This window comes from Gorilla gorilla, chromosome 11 (genome assembly GCF_029281585.2).
Source record: "Gorilla gorilla gorilla isolate KB3781 chromosome 11, NHGRI_mGorGor1-v2.1_pri, whole genome shotgun sequence".
NCBI classification, from domain to species: domain Eukaryota; kingdom Metazoa; phylum Chordata; class Mammalia; order Primates; family Hominidae; genus Gorilla; species Gorilla gorilla.
This window is the reverse complement of record NC_073235.2, coordinates 42,832,562-42,858,304: the sequence shown is the minus strand read 5'-3', so window position 1 is coordinate 42,858,304 and position 25,743 is coordinate 42,832,562. Positions and strand designations below refer to the sequence as shown.

Here is a 25,743-nt window from a genome sequence, read left to right as displayed (position 1 = left end):
CCTTTTTTATTCTGAGTCAAAATGTTATTAAGTAGGTAGACTGTACGGAATCATTTAGGATAAATGTTACACACAGAAATGTTTCTGACACTGTTCTGTCACCAACTTGTACCAAATCTCAATGACTTTTAGTTTGGGACATTTATATATGGTTAATAAGACCAACATCAAAGAGTCTGTCTTCATGTAAACATTTCTCTATACTATGTATATTCACACATGCATACACTATAGAACAAATAGTGTGTGTATGTGCGTGCATATGCTATAAATGTATCTTACAAATTTAAAGTTTTCTTTTTTAATAGCAGCTACTCCTAAAAATAAGCTATGTTTGTCCATATTATAAGGAAGATTTCTTGGTTGGAAAATATAATACTTTTAGAAGCCTAGGCAACACAGTGAGAACCTGCTCTACAAAAAATTTAAAAATTGGCCACGTGTGGTGGTGCACAATATAGTCCCAGCTACTTGGAAAGTGGAGGTGGGAGGATCACTGGAGCCCAGGAAGTTGAGGCTGCAGTGAGCTGTGATCATGCCACTGCCCACCAGTCTGGGTGACAGAGCAAGACCCTGTCTCAGTAAAATAAAAAAGAAAGAAGATGAAAATATATTACTTTTAGAAAGTTTCCGTTAGTTTTACTATTCAATATTTTACGAATACAAGAAAAGGTTAATAATGCTTTAAATTTAAAGAAGAATACACATTAATTTAATATGTATGTTTACCACTCAACAACCAGAATCTATCTGTTTTCAGACAGTATTTAATTTTTTCTTCTTTCGTACTTGGGGTACTTATTTTATGGAAACAAAAGATCCTAGTATTTAAATATTGTATCTATTTGTATTATTTTATTAAATTACTCCCTGAAAACATGCTAATTTGTACATTTCTTCTCATAAACAGATGATTCATGTAAGTTAACTTGTGAAAATGGAGGAAGATGCATTTTAAATGAGAAAGGTGATTTGAGGTGTCACTGTTGGCCTAGTTATTCAGGAGAAAGATGTGAAGTCAACCACTGTAGCAACTACTGCCAGAATGGAGGAACTTGCGTACCATCAGTTCTAGGTAAATATTTAATTGTCATTGTATTTCAAATCTTTTTCACTTTTCCTTATATATGAATCGAAAATGCTTAATGTTACAAATATACTTCCTAATAAACAATAGACTAACACAATATAATAACACAAAATTAAATCAATGGCATTTGTTCTAAATTCAGTATATAAAAGTTCAAGCCAAAAATTTAACAATTACTCTGGGTTGAGTATGTACCACGTGACAGGCTCAGTGTTTATAGATAATTTGTCCCTGGCTCAGAATGATTAGTAGAGCCAATTTTCCAAGCTTACTATGTTTGACCCCAAAGTTTATGTTTTGTTGTTGTTGTTGCACAAATAGTTTTCCTAATGCTAAAAATCAATTGCTATTGAAAATTAGGATTATTTTAAATGTAAATAAACTGTAACAGAGAATCTGATAGCATCCTGATTCCCATCTAAAATTGTATCTATTCTTTTGGCATCACACTGTATCATATAATATGCTTTGGAAATACAAGGTTTCTACATCCTAGGATATATTTGAGATTATTATTAATTTATGCAATAGCTATGCTTGCAGAAAGTGTTCTGTACAGCACATAAATGAACATAGAAACATATTCTTCTACTGACTTGTATTAAATTTAAAATATGTCCCATGAGGAAAAAATAACCCCAATGCATAATAAAAATCTAATTTGCAAATTCCAATATTTAATGCAAGGGATATTATGCAACTATTATAGTGCAATCTATGAGCATTTAATTTTACTACCATAAATGCAAATTTAGTCAAATGGAAAATTCTATATTATTTTCACATTCCCCTACATGGTTAATGTCTATCTTAGTGGGAGTTCTCACTGCTTCTATTGTTTATGCTGTGTTTTGAAGTATTTAATATAGTGCTAACTGAAAGAGTTATATGAAGAATTTTCAGTGTGGATCTGAAAAATCAAGCTGTTGCTGAAATGCACTCTAATAGGAAAAGTTAGATAATTTTATGTCTATAAATATTTTCTTATTAATTCATAATGAAATTATTCTAATTACTTAATAGCATTCTGAAAAAATCAGGAGTTTGATTAGATTGAAATATAAACGGCAACAGGAGTCTTACCACATATTTTTTTTCTGTTAAGGGAGGCTAGTTCATAAAGTATATTCTGTTACTACAGGAAAAATTGTAGTACTGCGTCCTTTATTGAATATACAAATAAGAATTCAGGTTCAAGGAATACGTGTGTGCATTTTAGTAACACACATAATATCTCCTTTAGGGAAAAAGTTTTTCTCATAAAAAATTAATTGTTTGGAAATTTTATTATTTAATTAGTAACTTATTTTCTCATTGAGATAATGAAAACCATGGTGTTATAGCTGGATGATTTATCTATATTTATATTTAGAAATACTTAGGCCAAGTAAACAATTTGGAATTCCAAACTATTGCTGCCTATTGAACCTGCAATGCATCCGCAGGGATAAATCTCTACAAAACATTGAATTTGCTGTCTTGATGCATCCTGAGTTGTATATAGATACAGCACAACTTTTAATGTTTTGTTCAAATCATTTGTCTAAACTTTAATGCATGCTCAAAATCTGTAGTTCAGTTTTGTCTGTGCACACAATTATATCCTGATTTACATAAAATGTTCAGGAAAAATATTTTTTAAATTAATAATATAAATTAGTTCTCATTAGTAATATAAATAATATAAATTAGTTCTCATTAGTAATAAATTAGTTCTCATATGGATTCAATATGAGATACAGACATGCAGTTTATTTTATAGCATCTAATAATAATTATATGATATGTAATTAAGTCACTTAAAAAGCATTTTTCACTTTTAAAATGTGGTTTTATAAAAACATTGTTTGGTATTATAGACTGTAGAACCTCATTATCTCCACACAAATGTTAATTGGTTAAACAAATCCCAGTGAGCAATTCATGGATTTATTCATTGTTGGTTTACTTACAGTTAAGCCTTTTGGCAAATTCTCCTATGTGGACACTATATAACTAGCGTTTGGGGCAGGCTTAATTATAATTTATAAGTTTATGACAGTTGTATAAGACAAAATAATTGAAGAAAAGAAATGTCACTAATTAATTAAAAGTACACATCTGTGAGGCATAACTAAAATTTTACATGTAGGAATGAGTTTTTCTCATTCCTTAAGGTTACTGTTTGAACACTAAAAATAAAATGTATGAGCTATATTCATATAAAAAGATACTAAAAATGAAATATTTTGATATTGATTATATCAATAAGGATTCATGTAGATCATTTTATATCAATAAGGATTCATGTAGATCATTTTAATGACCTGCTCATAGGAGGATAGATTTAAGATGAAATTTGCTTTTGACAAAATAATTGAAATCAGAGTAAAGCATAGTATTAATTAAGCATTTGTTATTGAAAATAGAGAAAATTTTTGAAAATTTTTGTGCATCATAGATATCATTAAGACGTTTTTGCTGTTAACAGCTATATTTACACTTAATCTTTACTTTTATGAACATTTATTCTCTATAGTATATTCATGATATTTGGTATTTTTGTACTGCTATAGGTCTGTTATTTAGTCTTTTAATGTTTATATCAAAGTGAGTCAAACTTTCCTACCCATTTGATTTAGAGGAATGGAACTAGAGGGTTTGTACCTTTGAGACAACATTCCCAATTACTTTCTTCTACTCCTAAAGTTTGGAGTTATGCTGAGGGGAAGCAGATGTTACTTTGGGAGTTTGTAAATATGCAAAAGCACAGCTAGCTAGGTTAAGAGGTGAAAGTGCAATTTGGGATATGGTGGGCAACACATTTGAATTGAGTATTTATTTTAAGTGAATACCACAACAAGAAGGCAGAAGCTGTCATTGTAGCTCTCTCTGCCACCACATCTGAGGACTTTGGCAGTGAAGGATTTTTTTTTCCCCCGAAAGTAAAGAGCATTCCTTCTCATTCATTCAAGGGTTTTCTGTCTTGGTAACTGTCCCCAAATCAGATGGTAGAATTGCTCAAAGTCAAGTTAAACCAGAATTTTTGGATAACTTCGGAACATTATGAAACTAATGACAAAACATACGTAGTAAAGGATGTCAAGTCACATATGTACGTGGGGCATCAAATCCACAGTCACCCAACTGATATCTTAAAGAGTGAACATTCATTTAAACTGCCCATCTTTGCTTTTCTTTGACTTCTCATTTAAATGAAGCAGACATTTCAATCAATCTTTGCATCCTAGCTCCCTTAACATAGGTATTAATTATATTTAGAAAATGCTGAAAACTGGATATTTGGTTCTACTTGCCTTTTTTGGGGGCTTTTTTTATTTGCGTAAATTTAGGGAATACAAGTGCAGTTTTGTTACATGGATATACTGTGTAGTGGTGAAGTCTGGACTGTTAGTGTAACCATTAGCTGAATAGTGTACATTTTACCCATTAAGTAATTTCTTATCCTTTACCCTCTTCCCACCCTTCCACTTCTCCAATGTCTATTATTCCACAACATGTCTACGTGTACACATGATTTGGCTATTTATAAGTAAGAACAGGTGGTAATAGACTTTCTGAGATGTTTTGCTCAAGATAATGGCCTTCAGTTTCATCCATGTTACTACAAAAAACATGATTTTCTTCTTTTCTATGGCGAAGTAGTATCCCATAGTGTGTGTGTGTATGCCACATTTTCTTTATCCAGTCATTTGCTTGAACACGTAGGTTGATTGCATATTTTTCCTGTTGTGAATATTGCTGTTATAAACATACACGTGCCATATATTTTTGATATAATGATATTTTTTTCCCATTAGGTGAATATACTCTGTAGTGGGATTGCTGTATCCAATGGTAGTTTTATTTTTAGCTATCTGAGAAATCTCCATACTGTTTTCCATAGAGGCTGTACTAATTTACATTCCCACCAACAGCGTATAAGTGTTCCCTTGTCTCTACATCCTTGCCATCTGTTATTTTCTGGCTTTTTAATAGTAGCCATTCTAACTGATGTAAGATGGTATTTCATTGTGATTTTTATTTATATTTCTCTTGTGATTATTTATTTTGCTATGCAGAAGTGTTTTAGTCTAATTAAGTCCCATTTATCTACTTTTGTTTATGATGAATTTGCTTTTGAAGTTTTAGTTATAAGTTTTTTGCCTAGGCCAGTGTCCAGGAAAGTTTTTCCTAGGTTTTCTTCTAGCATTTTTTATAGTTTCAGTTCTTACATTTAAATTTTAAATTCATCTTGAGTTTGTTTTTGTATATGGTGAGAGTTAGGGCTCTAATTTCATTCTTCTGCATGTGGCAATCCAATTTTCCCAGGACCATTTATTGAATAGGATGTCCTTTCCACATTGTATATTTCTGTTAATTTTGTCAAAGATCAGTTGGCCATAAGCATGTAGCTTTATTCCTGGGTTCTCTATTCTGTTCCATTGATCCATGTATCTATTTTTATACCAGAACCATGCTCTTTTGGTTATTATAGACTTGTGGTATAATTTGAAGTCAGGTAATGTAATGCCTCCTGTTTCTTTTTGCTTATAATCACTTTGGCTATTCAGGCCTTTTTTTTTTTTTTTTTGGTTCCGTATGAATTTTAGGATTGCTTTTTCTAATTCTGGGAAAAATGGCATTGGTATTTTGATAGAAATTGCATTCAATCTGTAGATTGTGTTAGACAGTATGATCATTTTCAGGTAAATAATTAATGATATTAAAATTGAAAACACAAAATAGAGAATATAATTTAACGAGTATGTGATATAGGAAATTATAACTCCAACAAAGCAAGTAGAAAAAACACAGAAAGCATAATAAGAAAGTGACAAAAGATAAGTCTCATACATATATGCAGGAGTTTGGGGAGCAGAAAGCAGAGGAGGAGCCCAGTCAGACATGGATGAAACCAGCATTTACAAATCACTACCAGAAGAAAATGTTCATGATGCAAACTTTGCAGCAAGCAATTTTGAAACACTCAGCAAGAGTTTAAAAAGTTGTCAATGCCCTTTGACTAAATATTAACACTTTTTGAAATATGTCCTAAGGATTATGTAGCAATAAAAAAACAAAATTTAGAAGTGAGAACATTTGATTATGTTATTTGTAGTATTACAAAATTGGAGATAAAATTGAAATTCAAAAAGAACAGGATATACAACTGCTGTATAATATGAGCCTAGTAGGGAAAGTATGTATACACAAAATATCTGTATAAAGAAATAGATCTTTCTTTATACTTTTGTATTTTCCAGATATGCCACTATTAACATGTATTATTGTTTTCATTGAAAATTAAAATAGCAACAATAATTATATTAGAAACTATTATTAGAAATTAAAATATTGTCAGGATCATGATAATTATTTTTACTGGTTGCTTACTAAGTGCCAGACACTGTTCTCTCCCTTTGAATCTTCATAAGATACCTGTGAGAGAATAAAAGTAAGAGTCTGTCGAATGTTGCTGCTGGCTTCATGAGTCACAGTTAGTGATTCGTTTGGACCATATGGTGAGAGCAATACTAAACTATTCAATCTTACGGCTCTCTGGGCTAATGTTAGAAGGCTTAAGTTAGCTTACTTATATTCACAGAAAAGACAAAAATGCTTCAATCTTATTTCCACAATGCTGGCTGAAAATAAACCTTCTAGAAGTATAAATAAATTGTGACCTATAATTTGAAGCATATCAGAAGATATTAAGAAGTACCTGGGAGGGAGCTAGATAAAGCTCACAATTCTTCTTTTTCTTTGTCAGGCTTTGCTGAATAGTTCTGTGTAATCTTTTTTATGCTTAAGAAAACCTGACAGCTATAGTCACCTTGCTAAAATTATTTATAAGTGGACACTCACTTTAAATCCAGGAAAACATTACATTAAGTAGAAAAGTAGAATGTCAAATCTCCTTATAGAAAAGACTAGCATTTTTTTAAAGCATTCAGAACTTTTATTACTTGAATCAAAGTCTGAAGTCAAGACAGATTCACAAAGGACAGTAGTCTTGGGGACAAGAGGTCAGGAGATAGGCTTTTCTATTGCAATCCTGTAACTAACTGGATGACACAGTGGTACTTTGTCTCAGTTTATGATGTCTGTGCTATAGAAAGGGACAGGAATGTGGCTACTGTCCAAATAGTAGAAATGTTTTAAGTATTATGTCATATTTTGATAGTATTTTCATAGAAGGGCATTAAATATAAACATTTATAAGTATGCTCTGCAGTTTAAGTGTCACTTAAATACTGCTATTCCTTACACTCAATGTTTTTATTAGACCAACTGACCTAAAAAATCATGTATATACATAAAACTAGTTAGTTAGGTATAAAACATCATACTCAAAGACAAAAATTTGAAAGCACCAGACTGACTCAACCAGGACCAAGCTAAATGGGGGTAAGCATCATGGTTCACATAGACAAATAAGTATGAATTAAAAATTGGCTTAAAAAGAGAGCAGACTAATAATGCTCAGTAGCACGTCTCTACTGCACAGAAATAATAATCGGTCACTATGTCACAGAAAGCTCAGAAGGAATTACTTTTGCTAGCATTCCTTTGTGGCAATCAGCCATACTTGTTCAAGCGTTGTGTAGATAGAGGAAAATAAATCATAACATATCTGTCCAATATTAGAGAGGGTTTTTTACATACTTTGACATTAAATAGTCATTAAGTTATATCAATAAATAGTGTTTTCATAATCAGTTTAAGAATGGTTTATCAAATAAATCTAGCTTTTAAAGACAGACACTCACCAGGTTTGCAGTAAGTTATTGAAAAATATCAACATCGAATACCTCTACAATATTCAAATGAAAGTATATTGCTTTTGAGAAAATGGGTGTCAATAGTGATTGATATATTACTTGACAATAAGTATCCCAACAAATTTTACTCTAAAATTATTAGCAAATAGGTAGTAATTTCTATATTGAGCATAGTATACTATTTTGGAAATTATTATCTTTAATGTAGCAATTGCTATATTGTGAATGCTCAATAAATAAGAATTCTGCTAAAGTCCTTAGATACGTTACTTAATTTTTATTACTCTGTGATGTTTACATTGTGGCATTTTTCAGATGTGATCTAGATTGGTTAAGTATTAAGACCAGAATCTGAGAACTTTGATTATTCCAAATTAAGTGCTCTAATACATTACTTATTATCACTGAAAATCAGCACTATCTGCCCATATCAAAGAAATAGCTGACTATGAGTATATTACTAAAGGTGACACACAGTTAAATAGGTCCATTTACTAGAGGTACAATTAACCAAATCATATAAATTTAATGCTCCTTTAAGGATAAATCTTTACAATATCCATGCAGTCATTTATCCATATAATAGAAAATATTCTATTGTTATATACTTAAAAATATATTATTTCAACTGATATATATGAATTCTTATGGGCATCTTATGTCCAAAAGTATAAAATCAAGAAAAAAATGAGCAATAGGATTTTATATGAAGCTTCTTAGCGAGGGCATATACTCAGTCAAGTTTAATAGCCTAAGCATAGATAATTTGTTTAATAATAATAATATTAATAGTAGTAATAATGCCAATATTACTACTAATAGTAAAACTTCCAGTTACTGTGGACTGGCTATGTGGCAGGCATTGTGCCATGTGTTTTACCTGAACACAATAGGTTTTGCTATTGCTGTTTACAGAATGTGATGTAGAGAGGAAATCTATGTTTTCTAAAGTTACACAATTTAAATATCAAACGTGACTTTATTCCAAGTTCTCTCTAATACCAAAAACAAATTACTTAACACTGCACCAAATTGATATTGTTCCTTTAAATATTAGTGGTGAAATATTTTATATTCAGCCATTTTTACTGAGACAGATTTTGCTATGTAAGGGACATGTGATATAAGTGAAATTTAAAAAACTCTATGAGATTCCAAGACATTTCCATTTTTCTTATAAGCAATACAATATTTAAATAAAATATAGACCTTAATAATATTTACTATTGCTCCTGAATGACTACTGGGTACATAACGAAATGAAAGCAGAAATAAAAATGTTCTTTGAAACCAACGAGAACAAAGACACAACATACCAGAATCTCTGGGACGCATTTAAAGCAGTGTGTAGAGGGAAATTTATAGCACTAAATGCCCACAAAAGAAAGCAGGAAAGATCTAAAATTGACACCCTAACATCACAATTACAAGAACTAGAGAAGCAAGAGCAAACACATTCAAAAGCTAGCAGAAGGCAAGAAATAACTGAGATCAGAGCAGAGCTGAAGGAGATAGAGGCACAAAAAACCCTTCAAAAAATCAATGAATCCAGGAGCTGTTTTTCTGAAAAGATCAACAAAATTGATAGACTGCTAGCAAGACTAATAAAGATAGAAGAATCAAATAGACGCAATAAAAAATGATAAAGGGGATATCACCACCGATCCCACAGAAATACAAACTACCATCAGAGAATACTATAAACACCTCTATGCAAATAAACTAGAAAATCTAGAAGAAATGGATAAATTCCTGGACACTTACACCCTCCCAAGACTAAACCAGGAAGAAGTTGAATCCCTGAATAGACCAATAACAAGCTCTGAAATTGAGGCAATAATTAAAAGCCTACCAACCAAAAAAAGTACAGGACCAGACAGATTCACAGCCGAATTCTACCAGAAGTACAAGGAGGAGCTGGTACTATTCCTTCTGAAACTATTCCAATCAATAGAAAAAGAGGGAATCCTCCCTAACTCATTTTATGAGGCCAGCATCATCCTGATACCAAAGCCAGGCAGAGACACAACAAAAAAAGAGAATTTTAGACCAATATCCCTGATGAATATCGATGCAAAAATCCTGAATAAAATACTGGCAAACCAAATCCAGCAGCACATCAAAAAGCTTATCCACCATGATCAAGTGGGCTTCATCCCTGGGATGCAAGGCTGGTTTAACATACGCAAATCAATAAATGTAATCCAGCATATAAACAGACCCAAAGACAAAAACCACATGATTATCTCAATAGATGCAGAAAAGGCCTTTGACAAAATTCAACAACTCTTCATGCTAAAAACTCTCAATAAATTAGGTATTGATGGGACATATCTCAAAATAATAAGAGCTATTTATGACAAACCCACAGCCAATATCATACTGAATGGACAAAAACTAGAAGCATTACCTCTGAAAACTGGCACAAGACAGGGATGCCCTCTCTCACCACTCCTATTCAACACAGTGTTGGAAGTTCTGGCCAGGGCAATCAGGCAGGAGAAAGAAATAAAGGGTATTCAATTAGGAAAAGAGGAAGTCAAATTGTCCCTGTTTGCAGATGACATGATTGCATATTTAGAAAACCCCACTGTCTCAGCCCAAAATCTCCTTAAGCTAATAAGCAACTTCAGCAAAGTCTCAGGATACAAAATCAATGTGCAAAAATCACAAGCATTCTTATATACCAATAACAGACAGAGAGCCAAATCATGAGTGAACTCCCATTCACAATTGCTTCAAAGAGAATAAAATACCTAGGAATCCAACTTACAAGGGATGTGAAGAACCTCTTCAAGGAGAAATACAAACCACTGCTCAACAAAATAAAAGAGGACACAAACAAATGGAAGAAATTTCCATGCTCATGGATAGGAAGAATCAGTATCGTGAAAATGGCCATACTGCCCAAGGTAATTTATAGATTCAATGCCATCCCCATTAAGCTAACAATGACTTTCTTCACAGAATTGGAGAAAACTACTTTAAAGTTCATATGGAACCAAAAAAGAGCCCAGATTGCCAAGGCAATCCTAAGCCAAAAGAACAAAGCTGGAGGCATCACCCTACCTGACTTCAAACTATACTACAAGGCTACAGTAACCAAAACAGCATGATACAGGCACCAAAACAGAGATATAGACCAATGGAACAGAACAGAGCCCTCAGAAATAATACCACACATCTACAATCATCTGATCTCTGACAAACCTGACAAAAACAAGCAATGGGGAAAGGATTCCCTATTTAATAAATGGTGCTGGGAAAACTGACTAGCCATATGTTGAAAGTGGAAACTGGATCCCTTCTTTACACCTTATACAAAAATTAATTCAAGATGGATTAAAGACTCAAATGTTATACCTAAAACCATAAAAACCCTAGAAGAAAACCTAGGCAATACCATTCAGGACATACACATGGGCAAGGACTTCATGTCTAAAACACCAAAAGCAATGGCAACAAAAGCCAAAATTGACAAATGGGATCTAACTAAACTCAAGAGCTTCTGCACAGCAAAATAAACTACCATCAGAGTGAACGGGCAACCTACAGAATGGGAGAACATTTTTGCAATCTACTCATCTGACAAAGGGCTACAATCCACAATCTACAAAGAACTCAAACAAATTTACAAGAAAAAAACAATCCCATCAAAAAGTGGGAGAAGGATACGAACAGATACTTCTCAAAAGAAGACATTTATGCAGCCAACAGACACATGAAAAAATGCTCATCATCACTGGCCATCAGAGAAATACAAATCAAAACCACAGTGAGATACCATCTCACACTAGTTAGAATGGTGATCATTAAAAAGTCAGGAAACAACAGGTGCTGGAGAGGATGTGGAGAATAGGAACACTTTTATGCTGAACCAGTTTACAGTCCCATCAACAACCATTGTGGCAGACAGTGTGGCGACTCCTCAAGGATCTATAACTAGAAATACCATTTGACCCAGCCATCCCGTTACTGGGTATATACCCAAAGGATTATAAATCATGCTGCTGTAAAGACACATGGACACGTATGTTTATTGCGGAACTATTCACAATAGCAAAGACTTGGAACCAACGCAAATGTCCATCAACGATAGACTGGATTAAGAAAATGTGGCACATATACACTATGGAATACTATGCAGCCATAAGAAAGGACGAGTTCATGTCTTTTGTAGGGACATGGATGAAGCTGGAAACCATCCTTCTCAGCAAACTATCACAAGAACAAAAAACCAAACACCACATGTTCTCACTCATAGGTGGGAATTGAACAGTGAGGAAACTTGGGCACAGGAAGGGGAACATCATACACTGGGGCCTGTCATTGGGTGGGAGGAGGGGGGGGGATAGCATTAGGAGATATACCTAATGTAAATGATGAGTTAATGGGTGCAGCACACCAACATGGCACATGTATACCTATGTAACAAACCTGCATGTTGTGCACACGTACCCTAGAATTTAAGGTATAATAAAAAGATTTTTTATTAAAAAATAATATTTTTTATAGATGATTAGTGATTTTAATTACGTCTTCACCATATTTGACATTAGCTATTATTTGCTATCAAGTTAAATTGTAAGAGTTTATTATTATGGGCTAGGTGTGGTGTCTCATGCCTGTAATCCCAGCACTTTGGGAGGCTGAGGTAGGAGGATCACAATGTCAGGAATTCGAGACCAGCCTGGCCAACATAATGAAACCCCATTTCTACTAAAAATACAAAAAAAATAGCCAGGCATCGTGGCAGGTGCCTGTAGTTCCAGCTACTCGGGAGGCTGAGGCAGCAGAATTGCTTGAACCCAGGAGGTGGAGGTTGCAGTGAGCCAAGACTGTGCCACTGCACTCCAGCCTGGGCAACAGAGTGAGACCCCATCTCAAATAAATAAATAAATAACAAATAAAAAAGAGTTTATTTTTATGACTTTGTGGTATGACCAATTGCTGGAACATTTTAGAAGATATATGTAAAGAATTTCTATCTATGAAGAAAAATTGTATAAATAAACTAATCTCCATTTATTTTATGCATATATACTTGTATCATCCAAAGAAAAAGAACCAATAAGATATATATGTGTGTGTGTATGTCCATATATATATATATATATATATATATATATATATATGAAGGAGATTTATAATTGGAATTGGTACATGTGCTTATGGAGCCTGAGGAGTTCAATGGTATACTGTCTGCACACTCAAGGACCAGCAAAGGCAGTCATGTGATTCAGTCCAAATCTAAAAATCTGAGAACTAAGGGAGCCAATTGTGTATCTCTCCATCTAAGGGCAATGACCTGAGCAACTGGGTGGGAGGAGGAAGCAATTCAGGTGTAAGTCTTTGAGTCTGAATGCTCAAGAACTGGGAGCTCTGATGTCCTCAGCCAGGAGAAGATGGATGTCCCAGATCAAGAAAGAGAATTCACCTTTCCTTCACCTTTATTCTATTTGGGCCTTCAATGAATTGGATGATGCCCACCCACACTGGTGAGGAAATATCTTTCTTACTTGGTCTACTGATTCCAATGCCAATCTCCTCCACAACCACCTCTACAGACACACTCAGAAATAATATTTTACCAGCTACTTTGGCATCCCTTTGCCCAGGCTAGTTGACACATAAAATGAACCATCATAGTAATTATCTAGCAAAGCACTTTGCTAACTAACAGAGTGCAACTTGAATATGAAGTAGACCTAACGCTAAAAACAGCTATAGTCTAGTGAAAGTATGTATGCCATGGAGGACAAAGTTTACTCTTTTAGGGAGTGGGAAGAGTCGATGAACTTACCAACTGTCCAGAGACATCAACATGGAAACATACAAGGAGTAAAATTGAAGGTCTGAAGTTTAGGAAGAAGAATGAGCCCAGAATCAGAAAATTGGGACAGAGGCATTTAGACAGAAAGATAAATATTTAAGCCATAAAATTGGGTAATATCACCAGAAAGAAGTTTGGAAGAACACTTTTTGAGAGACAGAAAGAGAAAACATAAAGACAGTTGTACAAAAAGGCAGGCAGAAAACAAAAGAGAAATCAATAAAGCTAGTGTTTCAGAAGCCACTGGAGAAAGATCTTCCAGCTAGAGATATTAGTCAACATTGTGTAATCAAAGAGAAAATTTGAAGAAGATAATGGTTGAGAAGTAATTAATGGATTCAGTGAGGAAGTGATTAGAGGTGAGTTTTGAAATAGGGTATGTGTGTATATATATATATATATGTATATATGTATATATATATGTATATGTGTATATATACACACACATACACATACATGCACACTATTGCATATATATTCATATATTAGTATACATATTCTAATGCACTTTGATTTTTTCTGTACTTTATGTAAAGTACAGAATATTTATAAACTACAGAAAATACATATACATATATGTGTGTATATATATAAGCAACACTACACATTATTCTTAAACCTTTCTTACCACCAAATAATTAAAATCAGTTTATATGAGGAATACATTCATATTGAGCATTCTGGCCTGTTTTCTGAGAGCACAAAGAAAGTAATATATTAAGATACATAATTTTTTATATTAAAAAAAGCTATACCTTCAGTGAAGGATTGGAATGTGATTTTTATGATTGAATATTTTACTCTGTCACACATTCATCAAATTGGGAGCAGAGAGTATAATAGCCTTTTGAAGAAGCTCAAGGATGTACCAAAATTAAAATTTGTACAAATAGATAGACTCGGAAGATATTAGATTTTCTTTTTGATTTGTTTGCTGTTGTAGTATGTTTGTTCTTTCCTTTGGAAAGATAGAATTGAGCATGTTTAGAAGCTAAAGGGGGAAGAAAGAGAGTATAATTGTCTTTTGAAGAAGCTCAAGGATGTACCAAAATTAAAATGTGTACAAATAGATGGACTTGGCAGATATTAGATTTGCTTTTTGGTTTGTTTGCTGTTATAGTATGTGTGTTCTTTCCTTTAGAAAGATAGAATCGAGCATATTTAGAAGCTAAAGGGGGAAGAAAGACTCATTCTTCAAAGTCTAAAAATGTTAGACCCTGAGAGTAAAGTTGATGGAGAATTTCAGCTCTAGCCCATCACTACCATGAAAGCAAATTCAAATTTAATTTTATCTTAAATAAATAATAGAGATAAAACATAAAATTTAATAAAAGTTTCAGAATGATTTGCTTAAACTGTTAAGTACCTTGGTAGACATAACCACAGAATAAGTCCTACCTAAAAAAGGTGAATCTCACTCAATAGAAATAATAACAATAATGATAATAATAATCAGAGCTAAAATATAACTCTTTGCTTTCTATGTGACTGGTACAGCTAGAAATGCTTCACATGTGTTATCTAATTTATTCTACATGATTCTCCCAAACAACTCCATGAGGTAGGCAGTATTATTATGTTGATTTTATAGACAGAGGTACAAACACATATTTCCCCATGCTCCTACAACCAGTACTTGACACTCATAGGCTATGAATCTAGGCAGTCTGAAAACCTTATTCTTAGTGTCTGAGCTAAGGAAACTGTCAAAACTAGACTGATTTAGAGCCCGGAAACATAAGGTATGGAGCCTCCCCTTCTTTCCTAATGTCAACTGATGTTCTTTCAGATTGTGCTACCCTTGTAGGCTGTCAACTCCCCAGCTCCCTGGATGCATTGCTGCTATAAATCTATACCTTAATCATTGTAACAGGACTGTTTCTTTTTCAAGTATCAAAATCAAATTCTGCTACCTAAAAATCTCTGTAAATGAATCCAATCCAACGTCTTAGGGTGCACCTAGAGAGATTCTTGAAAACAGCAAATAGGGTCCATTATACAGTTCTGCAACAGAAAGTTCATTTCCCATCAGAAAACAAAAGATCAGCTGTATCACCAAATAATTTCTGTTAGGTAATATTCCCCTGAATAGGAAGATTTCTACTTGTCAGAAAGAAATCTGCTCTTCAAAGGAAGAGAAATAAGAACTTTTAAAATAATTCAGCTGCACTCTGAATGATCTAAGACATATGCTAGCTGTGGACAACCTAGTCACTCTGCTGTAGTTTCAAAACAGCTGTAAATGAGACGAAACCATGAAAGCTCAGTGTCATTTCTCTGAGTGACGGGGATAGAAGAATTTTCAAGTACCTCAGCAGGTACCGTTTGTTTCTTTCACCCTTGTATCATTTTACTTCTTTTTCCAACCCTAATTTAAACAAAAAAAAGAAAGACACATATAGGAAACAATGAATCCACAGTGATCACATCATACGTTTGTGTGGCACCTTTTCAGATTGTTCTAATGTACTTTAATTGTTTTTGTACTTTACGCACTGTTTATTTCATTGTTTTGCTCATGGTAATTTTTATTGCTATTTACTTGTTCTATATCTCTGTAAGGTATCTATTGACTGTAACTGAAGAATTACTTCTGTTGTTTTGGGCTCTTGTTTTTTTCACTAATCACGTTCCAACAATTATTAACCTCTTCATTTACTACCATTATTTGTTTTGTTGTCCTGTAGCTTTGTTTTTCACCTATAAAGTGCCAATGAAGATACTGTGTTTCTATATCAACAGCAACTAGAAAATTGCATTGCCATTTTAAGGAAAATATCTATTAAAAGTTAGTGAACATTTTTTGGCAACAAAAAAATATGAGATTACTCAGCATTTAACGTATATAAAATTTACCTTGTTTCTCAGGCCATTAAGCATTTATCTGCCACCAAACTAATAACATTCATAAATGCTAAGTTTTAAAGAAATATTACTCACCATAAAAATGTATATTACTTTGTTCATTTAGAGCATCAGTCTCTAGCATTTTTGAGCATGTAGTCCTTTCAAAGTAAAGTTAATAAGTTATGGAGCCCCAATTCACTCATTTTCTTAAAAATGTATATGAATTTTATTTGTAAGCATTGTATTCGCTGAGGAATGTTTCTCAAAAGATTTAGACTTCTTCGATGTAGAATCTATAGCAATAGAGAAAATCATATCATTTTCACACTTAAGTCTTAGTAAGATTTACACTCATGCATTTCTCTAATCTGTTTAATTACACTTCTGTGTCTACAAAGGTGACAGAGAAATGGCATGAATATTCTCTAGGTCTACAAAGATAAGAGAAAGATGGCTTGAATATTCTCTACTGCTAGTCAACTGAGTGATATTGTCTGAGTCTTAACTGAAATCTATAAGTCTCTCTCATACTTTCATGTTGTTTCTTTACATTTTTGCAAACTTTGAAACTTATTATTTTACCATTTAAATGATATCCATTCATGTTGTTTTCTTTCTCCTTCTCCTCTCCTACAGAGCTAGTTCCATATTTCATTTTGTACTCAGTCCTTGACAGTCTGAGCAGTTAGAGAAACTTATTCCTAATATACAAGAGTTAACTGTGTTATGTTCAAAACACCATACAGGACTGTTCACCTTTCATCCTGATGTTAGTCCCTACAGAGTAAATAAAGAAAAATAGTCAAAGGTGATCTGTCATATTTGATCTTACGTGTTGTTCACGTTAAACTTCTAAGTCATCGTATTATTTACTAGACTACAAGTACAGTCCATTCTCATGAATAATATCAAAATTAGACAAAATAAGATTTAGCACTTACGTACTAACCACAGTATGTGTATTTAAGTCAAATAGAGTAGTTAATGTTACTAAATCTAATTATTATAAATTACATGTCTACTTTAAACTTATTACAAGATTTATTTATAACATGTGTAATCCAGTGTTTTATGTAGATTCAGCGGTGGTTGGTAGAAGATGCTTGAACAATGTGAAATTGTATTTTAGGTTCTAATGAAAATATAATCTGTATTATCACATATGAGTAGAATAAAAATAATTGGAAGGGCCAAATGGATATGAGAACAGAAGTAAAAATAAGAAGTACTTTAAGCAAACAATACATGCATGCAAGTATAATTAATTATTCATAAAAATGATCTTTGATTATTTTACTGAGTTGAAACTTGGATATCTTTTAACCTAGATTTCCTTGAACATATGAAAAACTGAGACCCAAAGAAGTACTGTTACTGCCTAAAGTCACAGAGTAAATCATGGACAGACCTTGACCAGAAACCTGGCTTCTCAACTTTCATCCCATGAAGATTCCTTGAAAATAAACTATTTTGGTCGAATAATTTGCTTTTTATTACTTATTGTTTCCAATAGGGAGACCCACCTGCAGCTGTGCACTGGGTTTCACTGGGCCAAACTGTGGTAAGACAGTCTGTGAGGATTTTTGTCAAAATGGAGGAACCTGCATTGTGACTGCTGGAAACCAGCCTTACTGCCACTGCCAGCCGGAATACACCGGAGACAGATGTCAGTACTGTAAGTAAAAGCCAGCTTTGATGTTTATGTTAATCTTCTGATTTCCTGTATCCACTCCTTCCATTATCTTAATTTTAGCCATCCCCTATTTTTCACGTTCAGTCTCTGTCACTCCAACAATTATTTACCCATTCTTCACCTTTCTCTTATTGTAAAGATTTTATCTTTCTTCCTCCCTCAGCTTTGATTGCATGGTCCATTATTACAACCATTCCCTGTGTACACCCTCAGCTCCCTTCCTCTCTCTTCCCCTCTTTTGCACTTCTTAGCAAATCATAACCATAGTTAAATCCAATTCTCCATCTCTCCTGAATTGACATCCCATAGGCGAATGCAACTGAAGAAAAACACATAATTATATTGGTTGGCCTCATTTCAGTTCTATCACTAATTTCAAATGGGCACTTACTAAGCCTTTCTATGTACTTCCCTAATCCATTGACTCTCCCACTCCCCTAGATGTCTATGTCACACCTTCTCCTTTTCATGAAACCTCCAATGCTTTCTCCCTAACTTTACCCTCAGCTGAGAAACTTGCTTTATATTTCATTGATATGAATAGAAACCATCTAAAGAGAGCTGCCGCAAACTCACACTAACTAGCACATCCCCCCAGCTTCTTTCTCCTATGCCCATGTACTTGTCTTTCTTCTTGTTACTAGGAACCCCAGGCTGCATCTAATCCTATGCTCTCCATCTCAAGTTCTGACCCCTCTTGGCTACTTATGAACACATCTCCCACAATTGTCCCCTCTTTCTCCTGCTTTATGACTATTTTCCTGTCTGCCAAGTTCTTTCTGGAAAAAACCTTCGCTTGTGCCCACATCTCTTTTTTGTAATAACCTTATTTTGCTACTCTCTCCTTCTCTTTTTTAACAGAAGCATTACTTGAAAATATAGTTGTTCTCCACAATTCTTCTATTTATATTTTTTCTTTGATCCCACCTCTGTCAGGTTTTTTGTCTTTGCTGTTCTGCTGAAATATCTTTTATGAAAGTCAAGTTAATTGATTTTATTTAATGTCCTCCATGTTGCCATATGTACTGATCAAATCTCAATTCTTATTTTACATCTACTTTCAGCAGTTAATCATTTCATCCTTCTTAAAACATCATCTACAAAGATCTTCATTCCTCTAGCCTGTGTTGGGGTATCTATATTATTTAAATTTTTCAGATGTTTCACACATGCAACCAAAATTGAGACCTACTGCCTCGGCAAATTCACCCAATTGCATGTTTTTATAAACATCATCCAAATACTAATGACTGTAAATTTACATATCCTGCTTAACCTATTTCCTGAATTCCAGGTTTTTATACCTAATTGTCTATTTGACAGCTTGTTATCACTCTACCCCAAGATTTTTCAACAAATTGGATATCCCTTATCTGAAATACTTGAGACCAGAAGTATTTTGGATTTCAGATTTTTTCGAATTTTAGAATATGTCCATCTGTATAATGAGGTATCTTGGGGATTGAACAGAAGTCTAAATACAAAATTCCTGTTTCATATACACTTTATACACATAGCCTGAAGGTAATTTTGTACGTATTTTTTACTAATCTTCTGCCCTCATTACGGGAGGTCAGGTGTGAAATTTTCCACTCGTGGCATCATGTTGGCACTCAAAACTGTTGGATATTGGAATATTTCACATTTCAGACTTTCCAATTAGAGATGCTCAATCTGTACTATAGTCTTTTCTATCTCTTTAAAAGAAAATATACTCACTGTCCAGACCAAAATAATTGAATTTTTTTGACCACCCCTTTTTTTCACCTCCTGTTTTCACTCTCAATTTTACCTTTAAATATACTCAGCATCTGAATACTTCTCACCACTGCATTCTACCAGTATCTCTTGCCTGGATTATTACTAATGGATCTCCATGCTCCCTCTCTTTGCCCCAAAGTATCTGTTCTCCAAAGGTCAGTCATAGTTCATTTTATTCACAATAAAATTGCTTTCTACCACAGTCACATTTATTGAGATTTTTCTACACCCAAGGACACTTGTAATTAATTCCTTTTCTGCATTAGTTTTATTAATTCGTTTAATCCTATCAATAAACTAGGTATTGTTTTTAGTCTCATTACAGAAGAGCACACCAGGAAAAAATAAATAGGCTTCTGAATATTACCTATTTAGCATTTGCGAGAGCCAAGATTCAAACCAGGCAATTTAGCTTCAGGGCTCAGGTCACACCCCCAAAAGTTACATTAAATATTATTGAACTTTCACACAGAGTAGCCTAGGTCTCTGGTCATTTTAGGAACTACATGAAACAGCACAGAGTCAAGCTATAATCATCGGCTTATTTGAGAATCAAGCGTTTAACACTTAGTATCTTGCCTCTGATGGTGCAGAGGGGCCTCTTCTGCAGAAGCAAGAAAACATTTAAGTAGTTTATTTTCCAAATGTTTATTCTTATCATATTAGGCTAGCCTTTCCTTGACATATATAGATGCCCCTACCCTAGGCCAATGTTCCTTTTCACATTGCCTAACTTATTTCTTAAATGATGTGCATCACAGGCCAGAAGTTTATATGAAAATACAACCTGGTTACATCCATACATCCCTGTATTATTTTATAACACGAATTAGCTGGGCGCAGTGGCTCACACCTGTAATCCCAGCACTTTGAGAGGCTGAGGCGGGTGGATCACGAGGTCAGGAGATCGAGACCGTCCTGGTCTAGAGACGGTGAAACCCAGTCTCTACTAAAAATACAAAAAACTAGCCGGGCGCAGTGGCGGGCGCCTGTAGTCCCAGCTACTAGGGAGGCTGAGGCAGGATGATGACGTGAACCCAGGAGGTGGAGCTTGCAGTGAGCCGAGATCACGCCACTGCACTCCAGCCTGGGCGACAGAGCAAGACTCATCTCAATAAATAAATAAATAAATAACACTAATTATCCTTTCCCATGTATTGCTCACATCTTCACCACTCTCATTCCCCTCCTCACAACACAGCAGACTATCTCAACACAACTTCCACCCACTAACTCATGTGTGTTTATTTTCTGTTCCACCATTGTCATGACCCCAAATGATTCCATGCAGATGAAGGACAACACTACTATCCCACTTAATGAAGACCCCTATTACTATCCATCCTAGGTCTGCAGCCTCTCCTTTATTCTAGTAAAACCACACCAATTGCCCTTCCCTATATAGAGCCAGCTTCCCTGACATTGTGACTCTGCTCAGCTTAAACACCATTTTCTTTTTGAAATTGTTCAAATTCTCAGTTTGAATCAACCTCTCCCTCCTCTTCTGACTCTGATCATTTTTACCTGTTGATTATGTACATTCCCCTTACTTGTCTGGGATCTTTTTGAGACTACAACCAACAATGGCACTTGCCAAATGAACAAAGGAACAAAGAATCACACAAATAAATACATAAATAAAAATAAATGATTTGAATAAATGTTAACAAAAGAACAATCAATTTAAAATCAATTTACTTTAAATGTAAAATTACATTTAATCAGTGTTCGACGATCTTGTAACTGTATGTGGTTCAACTAGAGCTAGTATTTTCTCCTCTGTCTTTTGGTTCCCAATTGGTAGACCAACATAGAACATGTCATTTTCCCCTCGTTTTTATCTTTTCATTAGTTGAAACAACAGTATTCTTAATTAATTTTTTAAACTAAGTTTAAAAATATTATGTGGCCATAGTTTGTATAGCAGTTTGGATCCTTCCAAAGAGTAAATTCAGTTAGCTTATGTTTTAATTGACAACTTAATAGAATCACAGTCTGAGGTAGCCTGATGCTTTATAAAGAGCTGCATTATAATTTTATTATCACTATTAGTAGTCAGAGCGCTTCCCACCTTTTACTGCAAAGCACTTATTAAAATTAACCAATTAATCCTTAGACAGAGGTTAAATAACTTGCTCAAGGTCCCGAAGTAGTAATATTATAGTCAGAATTGGACCCCAGGAGTTGTTGATCAAGATGTCAACAAACATTCTTGCAGTATGGTGATGCTGTTTTTTTGGCAGCATAATAAGTCTGTGGACAGTGGCATTAAAATGACAAATTCAACAGCTGACAAAAACATAATAAATTTAGGATCTATTAGATGTAAGCCGACAAGGTTCAGTGGACCTGGTGTTCTGTCAAAATTGTATCTTGCATATACAAAATCTTCTCTCTATAAAAGAAGGAATGACAGAATGGTTCATTACAGTGCCTAATTAAAGGTCCATTAGTGGGAGGTAAAACATCAGCTCTTAGTTGTGCTGAGTAAAAACATTTCATAACTCTAATAGCAGTATAAAGTCCTGAGGTCTGAAATGCAAATTAATTTTAACAGCAGCAGCCCAGGGAGGAGAGGCAAAGGTAAATAATGGTAAAAGTAAAATCAAGTATTCTTTAAGTAAGTTGTTAAAGAACAAACATAGCTGCACTTCTCACTATTCTAGAACAAGAATTACTAGTATAAATAAAAATAAATAAACAAGTGAGCATGACATTTTGGATTTAAATCTAGGTGTTAAGCATGAAGTTAACCAATATCTGAAGTTATTTGTGATTAAATGATAATAACATTAGGCCAACCGGGCCAATTAAGACCAATTGGATCTGTGTCTAAGAAATAGGTAGTCAAATTAAGTGAAAACCTGCTTGTTCTCTCACTGATACTTTCAAAGTCCTCTGGTAACCTGCTTGGGGAACCATTATAATTTCAATTAGAACTAGACTTATCAGAAGTATACCTGTACGGCTTACTCTCCCTGGTTCCAGTAAGTACAGACATTAAGTAATGTCCCTACTTACAGAGCTAGAAGTACCCGACAGTAATCCAAAGATATCATGTTTTGCAATCAGTATTAGAACCACAGACTATCAAGTAACGTATAAAACAATTATGCACTATAGATATAAGCCTATCAATCATATTTGATGACACGATGGAATTATTTTTACCATTTGTCTTCTAGGGTAGCTTTATCCCATGAGTCAGTTCATCAGTGAATATGTTTTGATGTTTACAATGAGCCTGTCACTATGTTCGGCATTAAGAAATGAAATAGTGAGGTCAGAAACATTTTCTGTTCTCAATAAACTCACCGTGTAATGTCTGATTCTAAAAAGGAAACAAGTTGTTACAGGTCAATTTAATGAAACACAGAGGCTACTAGAACCCTCAGAAAGACCACAGAGTTTAGCCTTTAGAAAATTTCTTGAAGGAAGTAGTGTCTAAGCTGAGATCACAAGAAATCAAGAAGCTAAGGAGATGAGAAAGGGAAGCAGCAAAGGGGAACAGCATACACAAAGGAACAGCTTATGCAAAGGGGAAGTAGCAAGGGGGAACAGCATATGCAAAGAGGGAACAGCATATGCAAAGGGAAAGCCTTCAGAAATTTATTTTTCCTGTTTCTATTAGATTTTTCTACAGGAGGGCTGGCAAGAGAAATCACACTCAGTGAACATGTGTAATGTTTTAATCCCAGAGATGTTGCTATGACACGTTATTTTATCTAATATGTGAATATGTATCCTTTCAACAAATGCTCACACAACCCTTTGAGATTAATACTATTAGTCCAAATTTGCAAGTGCCAACAAAATGAGATTAAGCAGTTTTCCCTAATCTGGAATTTAGAGAGCACAGGAACCACAGTTTTTAGCTTTGTGGATCTGACTCTGAAAACTGGGCTTCTCCTGGTCTAATATATTTTTCTGCCATTCAATATCCTGCCCACCATGCTGTGACTTTTAGAAACTCACTAGAACACTCAAAGCTCAAATGGCATACTGGCTCAACCTGGTCTTTCAAGCTTCTACACCATAGAAAAGAGGCACTAATAGGAACTTTAATCTTGAGCTGTTAAGCTTATGGCAGGCCCAGCTAAAAGCAACCAAAGTATTTTTAAAATGATCAGGAAAAGAGAACAATCTTTTCAGTTGTTCCTGTTAATGTGAAGGTCAATTATTCGAACAGAGCCTAAAGCTTTAAGAATTGTGATTTGGAAAGTGAAAGTACCCATAAGAACCAACCCCTTCCTCAGTATTTGAATATTTAAGATTCTTTACAACATTCACACTTAGACTAGCACAGCATTTTGGAGCCCTGTCTACTTTCTCCCAACTCTTTTCCTCTTAATGAGAAAGTAAGTGTTGTCTTCATTCAGGTTCTTATCATCCCTTGTTTGGATTAATGCAGCACATTACTTTATGTACCTTTTCTTCTAATCTTGAAAACCTGTTTATTGCCTCCAAAGTGCATCTGCTGTAATTGTTAATACCTCTTTTACGTGACACATTAGGCCCTCAATGTCTGCTAAACCTCTTTAATCCCCCTATTTTGTCTTCTTAACTCTCCTTTTCCCTAGAATCTCAGCACTTCTCTTTGCCATTTTTCACTTTATATTCATATCATTCATGAATATCTACCCCACTAGAATATTAAACAAGCCACAGTGTTTTGCATACCTCATCAGTCTTGCAAGTGAATTCAGTGCCTGGAATTTAGGAGTTTGGATGCATGTGAGCAAAGTAGAAAGATCCTGTTTACAGACTGCTAGGCCCAGTTATTTTTCTGTGCTCTAGCAAGATCCCTCTCCAAAGGCAGGATCAGAGTTCTGGGCCATATTTTCTTAAAAACTCATGAAGATGCTTGATGGTCCATAAGAAACTGGGTGTTTACATTCCAATTTCAAAGATTAAAGAAAAAAAGTGTAAAAATAAAATTAGATTTTAATCAATGTGAAGGGAATAGATACATATATTTTCTAGTGTGATAATGATAGAGAATGTTGAGGTAAGGGTAAAATAATTAATTATTTTAGTTATTCTTTTACCCTAGATCATTTCGAAAAAATTGTCAGGGTTGTAAAAATTTGTTGAAGACCATTTTGACCCAATAGTAAAACTAGACTTTTCAGACAGATTTTTGTTTTAATGTTATGCCTTCATTTAAAAAAAAAGTAAAATAATAAGAGGAAAATAATTTTAGGCGTACGTGCTTATACATAAAAGGAAATTTATTAGAAACCAAGGTATGTTTTTCCAAACAGATATTAATTCATATGTGATTTGAAACTACAAATGCTGATTATTAGAATTAACTCATTCAACTGATATATATTAAATAACATTAAATATCATTCATTGCTCTAGGCATTGGGGATATATCAGTATAAAAGTTTTTTGAAGACACTTGGCTTGTATAACTTTGATGAATAGAAAAACAACTGATGTATCTTTTTAGAGTAAAAGTTAGATAAAGCGGACTTCGAATTGTATAGTCAAAAATGATAAAAGATCAGAAATGGACTTTATTTCATACTACTTAGAAGCATACCATTATTTTTCACATAATTGTTTGAAATTTCAGCAGCATGTTTATAAAATTAAACTATTGATAAACTTTTATCTGTACACCATGGAACCTGCACTTGAAATATTAGTAATTAGTAATTTTGGTGAGCACTACTGAATAAAAAATTTTAAGAATGCTTAATTACTCTTGTTGGCATCATAGCAGGAACTTTTTTCCATGCCAGCT

General features: G+C 34.0%; 1 protein-coding gene across 1 annotated transcript in view; it reads left to right on the top strand.

The window, feature by feature from the left end:
• The window catches only part of LRP1B (LDL receptor related protein 1B), a 1,892,531-nt gene that overhangs the window by 1,808,568 nt on the left and 58,220 nt on the right, over window positions 1-25,743 (top strand). Inside the window, exons 83-84 of the mRNA XM_031008804.3 lie at window positions 911-1,075; window positions 18,048-18,209. Of these exons, the coding sequence (XP_030864664.2) occupies window positions 911-1,075; window positions 18,048-18,209 (327 nt within the window). The remainder of the gene's footprint in view (window positions 1-910; window positions 1,076-18,047; window positions 18,210-25,743) is intronic.